This window comes from Melanerpes formicivorus, unplaced genomic scaffold (assembly GCF_026170545.1).
Source record: "Melanerpes formicivorus ecotype bairdi unplaced genomic scaffold, bMelFor1.0.p_v2 SCAF_12, whole genome shotgun sequence".
NCBI classification, from domain to species: Eukaryota; Metazoa; Chordata; class Aves; order Piciformes; family Picidae; genus Melanerpes; species Melanerpes formicivorus.
Window position 1 is genome coordinate 16,383,303 of NW_027142364.1, and position 11,171 is coordinate 16,394,473.

The window sequence follows — 11,171 nt, forward strand, 5'->3', positions numbered from 1 at the left end:
AGGCAAGAGAGAGACGGCGAGCTGATAAATGCGAGAGAAACTTCAACGCGACTTCAACTAGTAGTTTGGGGATTAGAGTCATACGAACAGTTAATAAATGCCCTGCTCTGAGTAGGAAGGCGCTGAGGGGAGGCAGAGGAGCGGGGCAGAGAGGGAGGCGGTAGCTGATAGCACCCTGCGGGTGATGACACTGGAGAAGTCACCAGTCACAGCTACAGGCAGCCGCGCACAGCTCTATTCCCTGGTTAGAAATAAGCTTCGCGAATAGAGCCCTGTCGGGCAGCCTTCTCTATCCGTGCTTTCGCACGTCGCTCCCTTCCGTTTTAGAGTAGCAGAGGTGTTCGGGGACGTTACCTACCGAACCGGGGTAGAGGGGTGAAGGAGCCCCGGGACCACCCCGGCCGGGTAGCAGCACCGTCTCGGCGACAGGATTCAGGGCCGAGCTCCAGCACCGGAAGGGAGCCACCCAACCTCCAGGTTTAGGGCGAAAAACACCCGCTTGGACACCTCCCTGGCTTCACCGAGCACCGCTCTACGGGGCAGAGGCTGCTCCGAGGCCCGCGCTGGCGGAGCAGGGACCGGTGCACCGGGAAGGCTCTAGTCGGGCGGTGGAGCGGGCAGGGAGCAACAGCCTCCAACCCCAGCTCCTGGACCAGAACCTTAGCAAATATTTCGAGACAATTAGCCTTAAGATTGATTGTTCGAAGTTTTTTGTGGTTTGGTTGTTGTTTTCTTTTCTTTGGTTTTGGTTTTGTGTGTGTGTGTGTTTTGTTGGGGTTTTGTTTGTTTGTTTGTTTGTTTTAAGCAGAAACGTAATACTACTCGGCGAAAAAAAGAAATTGCCAGCAAAGGACCGGGGAGATTAACATTTGGAAACTCAGGAAATGTAATCTGCATATCCAATTGATTCCCAGCATATCAGTTGAAAGGATAAAGATGTGTATCTCCATGATGGATATTGCATTAATAGGCACATAAATAAAGGTTGAAAAGTCATCACCGAAAGCTTTGAACCTTTCTCCATCGTTTTTATGTTTCCATCCGCACCGTCTGATTTGATTTCTTCAAGTTTTTTCCCCCCTCTGTTTGAGTTATTGCGTTTTCATTAATTTCTGCGTCTGGAGCCCGAAAAGAGGCGGCTCTGTCATGGAGGAGGTTCAGTGTGAGGCGCAGGACACCTCAGACCCCCTAAACCACCCCAGGCACCCCAGAGACGAGCCCAGAGACCACTCTGGAGCTCCACTGCCCGGGCCGGAGAGGGAAAGAGGCACTTTACCCCTCCTAAAGAGGAATTTTCTCAGCGGGGAGGGAAGGGGAAATCTGGGGGGTGAAGGCAAAGCACTTCCCGTGAGTGGATAGATCCGAGGTAGTCTCAAAAAGGGAGCAAAGACCCCGGGGAGCCCCTCTGCTGCCCGCCGGCTGTGACTTTGAAGAACAGCTGCCCTTCTTCCCGATCTGGGAGGTGGTCTCCGGGAAGGGCCGAAATCCAGTTCCCCGTAGGCCGGCGAGGCTGCCCTGAAACCCTTAACCCTACAAATGGCTCCCGGCCGCCTTCTCCCTCCCTGTAAACTGGCAATAAATACAACATGTACTTCACTAACTCCTCACCTTTCTGATTGCTACCAGATCCTCCAGTAAGTGATACTACAGCTGCCACTCCATTCTAACACACTCCTACCGGGACGAGGACAGAAGCTGCATCCGCGATCTCGGGGCTGCGAGGCTCCGGGATCCACCCCACCGCCGCTGGTCCCAGCTCGGCCCGGCCCGGGGGTCCTTCCAGCCGGGACTGGCTGGTCTTGTCCTGCAGAGACGGGAGGAAAAGGCGCTCGTTACTCTTTTATCGATGGGTGTTGAAGATCACAGTGGAACTGTGGATTCCAGTAATTCCCCTCCCAAAAGAGAGGGCTGGGCCGGTCCCCTCTTCGCCCACCTGCACTGCTCAACCCACGGGAGGGGGAACTCGAGTTGTCCCTTCCCCGCTGTTAGCAGCCCCGTTTCGAAATGGAGTGTCTAATCTTCTGTAATGACATGTAGAAAACACCAGCGATGATTAATTCCAGCAGTATCACAATAGATTTCCACCAGGATTTTCCTCTCTGTGGGCTGTGGGCTTTCCAGACCACAGGCTCAGCCAGATCACGAAGATCACGAAGTCCGTTTAGAACGAGGGATTTCGCAGTGAGAAGGACATGGGGAACACATGTGGCCCTGTGTGACACACCCCGGGTCTGCTTTGGGTACCAGGGCACCGGCAGCACCTAGCCCTCCACCCCAAGTATCTCCCGGGACATCCCTCCCTCTGTCCAAGATGATGAAGGCAGGAATTAACGCTGTGAACGTGAAAAGCAATCCTCCCAGCTCAGACACAGAGTCCATTAACCAGTATCTGGCCTGCAGCGGTGTGACTTCAGTGCTGGGTCTGCTAGAGGTGGATGGGGAGAAAGTAGGGGGAGAGAGAAAATGAGAGAGAAAGGAAGTGAAGAGAGAAAGAGAGAAAGAAAGATCAATCAAGCAAGAAGAAATGAAGGGAAAAGGGAAGGGAAGGGAAGGGAAGGGAAGGGAAGGGAAGGGAAGGGAAGGGAAGGGAAGGGAAGGGAAGGGAAGGGAAGGGAAGGGAAGGGAAGGGAAGGGAAGGGAAGGGAAGGGAAGGGAAGGGAAGGGAAGGGAAGGGAAGGGAAGGGAAGGGAAGGGAAGGGAAGGGAAGGGAAGGGAAGGGAAGGGAAACTGAGGAAGGGTCTACAGTACAAGTCTTATTCAGAGAGGCTGAGGGAACTGGGATTGTTTAGTCTAGAGAAGAGAGGTCTCAGGGGAGACCTCATTCTTCTCTACAACTGCCTGAGAGGAGGATACATTGAGGTGGGGGTCCATCTCTTGTCCCTAGTGTCGGGTGATAGAACAGGAGGAAATGGCCTGAAATTGTATTGGGGGAGGTTAGGTTGGATACTAGGAAAAAAATCTTTACAGAAAGTGTGATCAGGCATTGGAACAGCCTGCCCAGAAAGGTGGGGGAGTCACCACCCCTGGAGGTGTTCAAGAAATGTGTGAACATGGCATTTTGGGACATGGTTTAATTGCCATGGTGGGTTTAGGCTGGCGGTTCACTCGGTGATCTTAGAAACGATTCTATGATTCTGTGATTTAGAGAAAGGGAAAGGGAAAGGGAAAGAGAAGGGAAAGGGAAAGGGAAGGGGAAAAGCAAGGAATGATGAATGCAGAACAAGAGGGGTGCCGATGGGGAGGGCGGGCATAGGGGGCTGGCTCCATTCCTTGATCTCACGGCGGACCGACAGCTCCGCGGCCGGCAGCAGGCTGATGCCGCGGCTCCTTCTCCGCCAGCCATCCCACATTGAAATAAAAGGACCCTGCCCCAAAGCGGCTTTGCGGGACCAGGACACCAACTGCTCAGAGCCCAGCGCTCCCAGTGCCACCGGCGGAGAGGAGAGTTTGTGTCCCTCTCTGATGGGCGAGAGCTGCTGTCAGAAGACAGAGAAATTATGGTAGGTGCCGCCTGGTTTTGTTGCTGTTGGGGTTTTTTTGTGTGCGTTGTTTGTTTGTTTTGTGGGGTTTTTTAATTTATTTTTTTTTTTTTGTTCGTGGGTGGATGGGGAGTAACACGACCCAATAAACACCTGGAAGAATACTTTCAGTGACTGCTACCGAAGAGAGACTCTACCCTCTTCTTCAGACCGACAACAAAAGTAACTTCCAGAACAGCTCGACTATTTTCCATGTGATTTTGATACTTCAGTGATAGAGGAAGAAATAAATTTCTCTCACAGAGGAAGGCTTTTGCTACCTGAGTAGAAGACAGTGTGGTATCTATTTTAGTTTTGAGGTTTCCTTTAATTGCTTTTGAAGTTTACTTAGAGGAATATTTTTCTATCCCTTAATATTATCCCTTTGACTAGCAAATCCTTGTGCACCCTGTGGAAATCAAGCTGGTTGTTATCGCAGCTTTTTTGTTCCACATTTAAGTGTGGAATAACACATTTCCGCACTTTGCAAGTGATAAAAATTCCATTCTTCCCATTTTAAAAGGAAATAAAATTTTTACTTGTATCTCAAGCCTAATTCTCAGATTAACAGTCATTAACAGTCCCTCCCCACACACACCCACACAAAGCCCTAAATGCTGTTCTTGCTGTTTGTTATTAACCCAAAAGATCACAAAATAACAACCAACATGGGTTTGTTCTGCTAAATAAACAGCTTGGAGGTGGGACAACAAAATGCTGCTTGCATCTAGAACTGTGGTGAGCTGAAGTCTAAGATTTAGATTCCCTGAGAAATCAAGAGGAGGTTTGGGGGATAAAGAACAATAACAATTTATAAAGGAGTATTTTTTTTCCAAGCTATTCCTTACCAATTTCATAGTAGAGTGAGACAGATCAACCTCACGGTATGTTTACTGCAAAAATCTTGACATATCTGAGACATTCTTCACCTGAAGCTAGACTGAATGAGGAAGATTCAGACTAGATAGAAGGAAGACATTTTTTTACTCTGAGGGTGGTGAAACACTGGCTCAGCTTGCCCAGAGAGGTTGTAGATGCCCCATCCCTGGAAACATTGCAGGTTAGGTTGAATGAGGCTGCGAGCAACCTGATCTACTTGAAGATATCCCTGCAGACTGTAGGGATATATGTCTAGATGACCTTTAAAGGTCCTTTCCAAACCAGATCATTCTATGATTCTGTGATTCTATTTGTACAAGATCACAACCACCTTGATCTGAAACCTCATGATTTGTAGGACATGTACAAACTAAACCTGAGCACAACTCAGAACCAGAACCACAAGGCCAGTTTCAGTAAGAGGACACCAAATGGAGGCCAAAATTGCTCCTTCCCCTTAACACAAACAAAGATATTTTGACCAAAGATCAATGTCATTGAATATATCTTTTATATCCCTCAGGACATAAACTGTGTTTTGCCAATGCAGTAGTGTCATTCCTTCCAAATATCTCAATTTCCACATGAACCTGGATAATAGGTGCAGAAGCTGCTCTCTATGAACCTTCTCCTTTCCCAAAGGAAAAAGAAAGGGAATAAGGGAGACAGATTGATAGATTGGGGAAAAAAATAAATCAGCTTTAATTAAACAATGACGATAAAATTAAACAGATACAAATAGATACAAGCCAATACTGAACCCAACCCCCTCTTGGCAGTGATGTCACTTGTCACCGCTGATGCTGTGAGCAGTCACCTGGGAAGTTCCAGACTGGACTCAGCAGCAGACAGGAATTGGATTCACAACTGGATAATGGAACTGGATTCAGGACTGAAGGCAGGTTGGACAGAGTCCTCCTGGAAACCTGCCAAAGAAGAGGTTTGACCCCAGTGATGCCTTGGCTTTATACTAAATATGACATCTGTGGAATAGAATCCCTTGTGGTCAGTTTAAGGTCACCTGTCCTGTCCACTCCTCCCTGCAGGTCCCAGTGCCACCTCTTACTTTCTGCACCCCAGCATTGGTCACAAGATTTAGCAGTGATCTTGGTCTGCACCCCAACCCTTGGTAGTAACTCTAAATACCAGTGTTATTATGGCTAGAAGCAGTCCCTGTCTGCAAGAACATGCTGTGAACTTCATAAAGTGCTGTCACTGAGACTGAGCTGAAAAGCCAAATTCCTGAACAGGATGAGTTCTTTTCCGTCTCAAACCAGAAAAAGCAGTAATAAAAATACAATGTGGAAAAGAAAAGGTGGAGTTTACATTTGTCTGTAACCAGTATTTCAGGGCAGAGCTATGTGACAGCTGGGACTGCAGCTCTGTGAGCACACCCAAGTGGATGTGAGCTCAATGGCGTGCCCACACAGCGCTGGGTTTCTGCAATATCCAAACAGCAGAAAGCTGACAAGAGTAATGCAGGTAAAGAGCCATGCCAAAAGCTCCAGCTGAGCTTTATGAGCACTCAGTGCTGCCTTTGGCACGTCTGCATGAGGTGGAATCACAACAGCAGCTGTTGGGCTCATCCAAACTCCAAAGAACTGGAGCTTACCTGATAGAATGGAAATTGTAAAATTACTGAATTTCTTTCATTGGAAAGCACCTGTAAAATCATTGAGTACAACCATTATCTAACTCTGCCAAGGCTGGTGCTGAACTATGTTGCTCAGCACCACATCTATGCTTCTTTTAAATACCTCCAGGGTTGGGGATTCAACCACTTCCCTGAGAAGACTATTTCAGTGTTTGAGAACACTTTTAGCAAAGAATTTTCTTCTAATATCCAATCTAAACCGCCTCTGGTTCAACTTGAGGCTGTTTCCTCTTGTCCTGTCACTTGTTACTTGGGAGAAGAGACCAACAGCCACCTCATTCCAACCTCCTTTTTTGTAGTTATACAGAGCAAGGTCTCCCCCGAGCCTCCTTTTCTCCAGACTGAACTCTAGCTTCTTCAGCCACTCCTCAGAAGACTTGTTCTCCATAGCCTTCACCACCTTTGTTGCCCTTCTCTGGACCCGCTCCAGCATCCCAATGCCTTTCTTATAGTCAGGGCCCCAAAACTCATCACAGTACTCATGGTGTGACCTCACCAGTGCTGAGTACAGGGGAACAATCACTTCCCTAGTTTTACTTGCCACACTACTGCTGATACAAGCCAGGATGCTGTTCGCCTTCTTGGTCACCAGGGTACACACTGGCTGATACTCAGGTGGTTATTGCTCAACTACCCCAAGTCTTTCTCTGCAGGACAGTTTCCTGCTACTCTTCCCCAAGCCTGGACCATCGCATGGGGTTGTTGTGGCCAAAGTGCAAGACCTGTCACTTGGTCTTGTTGAACCTCATTCCACTGGCTTCAGTCCATCAATCCAGTCTGTCCAGGTCCCTCTGTAGAGCCTTCCCACCCTCAAGCAGATTAACATTTCCTGGCAATTTAGTGTCATCTGCAGACTAACTAGGGGTGCCCTCATCCAGATCACTGCTATTAAAGAGACCTGCAGGTATGCAGGCTGTGTTTGCAGGAGAAGCACAAGCAGGTCAGTCACGTGTTGGTGCATATGATGTACACACGTACACAGCTCGGATATTTATTTTTCTTAGAAAACATCACCACTGCTTATGTCCATTAATTTACAGATATTTAGTCTTACTACAGCATCATTTAGAAGAATACTTCCACTTCTGTAGCACCTCTTCTTCAAGGATCTCCACCTGCTTAAAAAGGTTAATAAATAAAGCCTCACGTCTCGCCTGTGAGGTAGGTCAACACTATCGCCAACATTTACAGATGCATTAACTGAAGAACAGAGAAGTTAAGGCCAAAATTTTCCAATGTTTGTACCTGAAGTCAACCATCTAAATTCTGATTTAGATGCTTAAAGTCTCGTGGTTTTCTTTGGTGCAGAACATCCACAACTACTGCTGAAGTCAAGTGGGGCTAATGGTTGGGCCTGATTTTAGGAGGCACACACGTTTTTACACAGGTACCAAGCAAGTCTGAGTGTGGAAACATCAGCCTAAAGATGTGAACCACAGCCAGAGCCACAGTTGAGCCCAGTCATTTATCTCCTCAGGGCCTTTATATTATGAAACATGACTTTGAAAGGCTGGTGTGGATCTTTAAATGGACATGTGTAACACAAGAATCATACAACAGAACGCGTCCACCGCCACAGGGTCTGTATAAATACTGCTGGGGCTCAAGGGGCTTTTGGGAGGTGTTGGGGTTTGATTTTCACAGACTGGTGATGCTCCAGACAACGCACAGTACACATCAGTTGTGCAGCCATAAAACACGTCACTTGTCTTCACCCGCTGCCACCTTTACATTTCCACACTGTAAATCGCTTTGCTCTTGTGATAAATAGAAGTGCTCAGGAAAAGGTCTGTTAGGAGGATACTTTGTCAGGGTATCATGCAGACAGCTTGCAAAATACACATACTGAAAGATCACCTTGAAAACTCTGGAATTAAGCACAAAAAGAATTACCTCATTCCATTACAGTACCGTGTAGAAACATGGAATAAGCAGCATTATCTTATTCCCAATAGGTCATAACGACTAATTAAGTTTAAAAAATTCAGGCACCAAATGAATTTTCCTGCAACACAGAACAGTATATAGAGTGCTCCCAGTAATATACTACAAAAACCAGCTGTGTGGCAACAGTTTCCATTTCATATTCCAAGCAAGTTCTCACATGTCAAACACATCTTTGAGGTTCTACCTTCACACAAGGTTTTCTGCTGGCCTTTACAGAAACTCCTAACAAAGAAGACCTATCAAGAGGGGAAACCCACCATCTTATTATCACACCCTTGATCAAAGGTAAATGTTTGATACACAAACATACCACATTTCACTTGTTCAGTGATGCTCAAAGCTCGTATTTTAATGTGGGCTCCTCTCACCATGTAAAAATCTAAACCAATGGCCAGTGAAATATTACTCTCTACCACCGGAGTCTCTTAGCTCTGCTTTAGAGCTCCATTCAATAAATCATCTTCCATAAAGTGTTTCAAGTGTGCAGTGTAGTATTCCAGTCCCTCACATTAAATAAGAATTAAATAATAAAGCTTATTTTAAGCAACCAACAGAGGCCAAATGGCCTTCTAATAAAATCGTAACAAAATCGCACATTTTAGGGAAACTTTGGCTCAGTCTCTTTAAGATGATACATTTCTGTTACAGCTTCCTCTATATGTACTTGTTAACTTCACAAAAGTGAGAACGACAAAACACACTGAACGTCATCATCCTGTCCTGCTCCTAACCAGAGAGAATCTCTCCAATTATCTTCCAGGTGGGGGCAACAGTAAGCCAGTTTTCTTTAATCGAGATTGTGTCCTTCTGCCGTCAGGGAGCACGGAAATCAGGGCACGCTTCCACAGAGGTGGGGATGAGCATATCCCCCTCCTTCAGAGCCCCAGCTCCCCAGGGAGGCCCTTGCAGACACCTTCACAAGAGAGATGCACCCTGAACAGACCTCCCTCCAGAGTGGCCGGACCCCTCACCTGGTCATCCTGCAGAGGATCCCTGCCACCTCGAGCTGTGCCAGAGCCGCAGGGCTGTCCTAGCGCCACTAACCTGGCTGCGGGGCTGGCCTGGCCGCAAGGCTCCCCTCGCCAGCGTGCCAGGACTGGGGCCTGTCCCCGTCGCGGGGATGGAGCCGGAGCCAGAGCCCTGTAGGCACGGTGAACCTGAGGCCTGTCACTGTAGTGGGCTTGCGCCCTGTCAGCTCCCGCCATCAGACTCCTTCCTAGCATGCTCGTTACACCCAGGAGAGCCACGGCCTAACCCGTGTCTTCCCTCCGCTGCTCCCCACCTGCCTGTCGGCCGGGTCGGGGTAACACCACCCGAACCAGCGGTACCTGCGAGCCAGGGGCCGCAGCCGAACCGCTCCTGGCCCGGTCTGGGCCCCCCGGCCGCGCTCTGCCCCACAGTGTGGAGGGCGGGGAAGCGGAACTCAGCTCCTCTGGCAGCCCACGCCTCGCTACCCGTCCTGTGCTGCCCGGCTCAGCCCCTGCGCCGCCCGGTCCCGGTCCCGCTCCGCTCCGCCGGCGCTACGTGTCGCTCCTGCGGGCAGCCGCCGCCCGGCCCCGCGGGGTGCCGTTTGAGGCTGCCCCGCCAGTCGCCGCCTCGGGCCGGTACTTGAGCCAGCAGATGAGCCATGTAACGACGACGGAGAAGAGGGCGAGGATGCTGGCCACCGACAGGCAGATGGGCCCCACCGGCGACGGCGACGCCGAGGCGCCGGGCCCGGCGGCATCACCGCCGTACTGGTTGACGAAGATGAGACCGGTGAAAAGCAGCACCACCATGGAGAGGAAGGAGACGACGACGCACACGCAGCCGGCGCTCAGCGCCGCCCGCTTGCAGCTCTGGCAGCTCTCATAGCCGCCGCCGCCCGAGGAGCGCGGCCCAGCCCGGCCGGCAGGAGCAGGGGACGGCGGGGCGAGGGCGGCCGCCGCCTCCCGGGCGCGGGGCGGGCGGCGGGGCGGCAGCGGCGGCAAGGTGTCCTGGGGCAGCGGGTCGCGGGCCCGTAGCTGCGGAGGGCAGGCGGCTGCCAGCTTGGTGTTGACGGGGAGGCCGTGGACGCGGTGGTCGGGCAGCGCCGTACGGTGGCGGCAGAGCGGGCAGGCCAGCGAGCCGCCGCCCGACCGGCCGGGCCCCGACCCCGATTCAGCGGCGGAGGCGGGGGGCTGCTGGGCGGCCCGCAGGTGCAGTTGACTCAGGCACTCCTGGCAGAAGGTGTGCAGGCACTCCAGCAGCTTGGGCGCCCGCCGCTCCAGGTCGAAGTAGTTGTAGCAGATCTTGCATTCGTAGTCCTCGTAGCTGGGCGGAGGGGCGGCATTCGCCGCCGCTGCCTCTTCATCATCATCCTCCCGCCGCCCGCCCTGCCCTACGCCGCCCTTCTGCGCCGGCTCGGCCATAACATCTCGCCGGAGGGAGGAACGGAGAACCGGCGACAGGCGGAGAGTCCCGGGCCGCGCCGCGCCTGGGAGGCGGGCGGGGAGCCTGGGGGGAGCCGCGGCCCCGCCGCCTCCTGGCCGCGCCCGCGGGCTGCGGCGCGGCCCGCTGATCGGAGTGGGAGGAAGGAAGGGAGAGAAGGAGGATAAGGAGGGAGGACCGGTTGCTGCCTGGTGCCCGCCCGCCGCGCTGGCGGCTGGCGGCTGCCGGGGCCGGTGGCGGCTGCTGCGGGCGGGGGGCGGGATCGGCGCCGCCCGCCCCCAGGAGCGGCTGCCGGTGCACGGCAGCGGGGAATGCGCCCCGGCCGCGCTCTTCCCCTGGCTCGCCCGGCGTTCGGAGTGCTTGCGGCGCAGGCTCTGCCCGCGGCCGGTGCAGCCGGGATGCTGCTTCCACGGGGCTTCCCGGCGGGCTGCCCCCGCTGATGTGGCCGCTTCTGCAGCGGCCAGTCGGGCTACCGGGGTCGAGATTTCCCCCGCAGCCATGCAGCGGGATATGGTGTCCTGCAGTCCCGAGTGCTGTGCTTGCCTCCAGTAAACACTCCCAGGTAGAAACTGCTGCGTAGCTTTTAAATCCTGAATGGCATTTTAAGAAATAATAGTTTATGAGGATTCCCCAGTATGATTATGATAGAATCATATAATGGTTTGGGTTGAAAGCAGCCTTTATGGGTAACTTGTCCAACTCCCTTGCAGTCAGCAAGAACACTTTAAACTAGACCATGTTCTTCACAGTCTGAAACAATCTGA

General features: G+C 51.7%; 1 protein-coding gene across 1 annotated transcript; it reads right to left on the reverse strand.

The window, feature by feature from the left end:
• Nucleotides 1-4,685: 4,685 nt before the first annotated feature.
• RNF228 (ring finger protein 228) lies at nt 4,686-10,642 on the reverse strand. Its single transcript, XM_068145483.1, has one exon. The coding sequence runs from the start codon at nt 10,386-10,388 to the stop codon at nt 9,519-9,521; it is 870 nt and encodes a 289-aa protein (XP_068001584.1). The 5' UTR covers nt 10,389-10,642; the 3' UTR covers nt 4,686-9,518.
• Nucleotides 10,643-11,171: the final 529 nt, after the last annotated feature.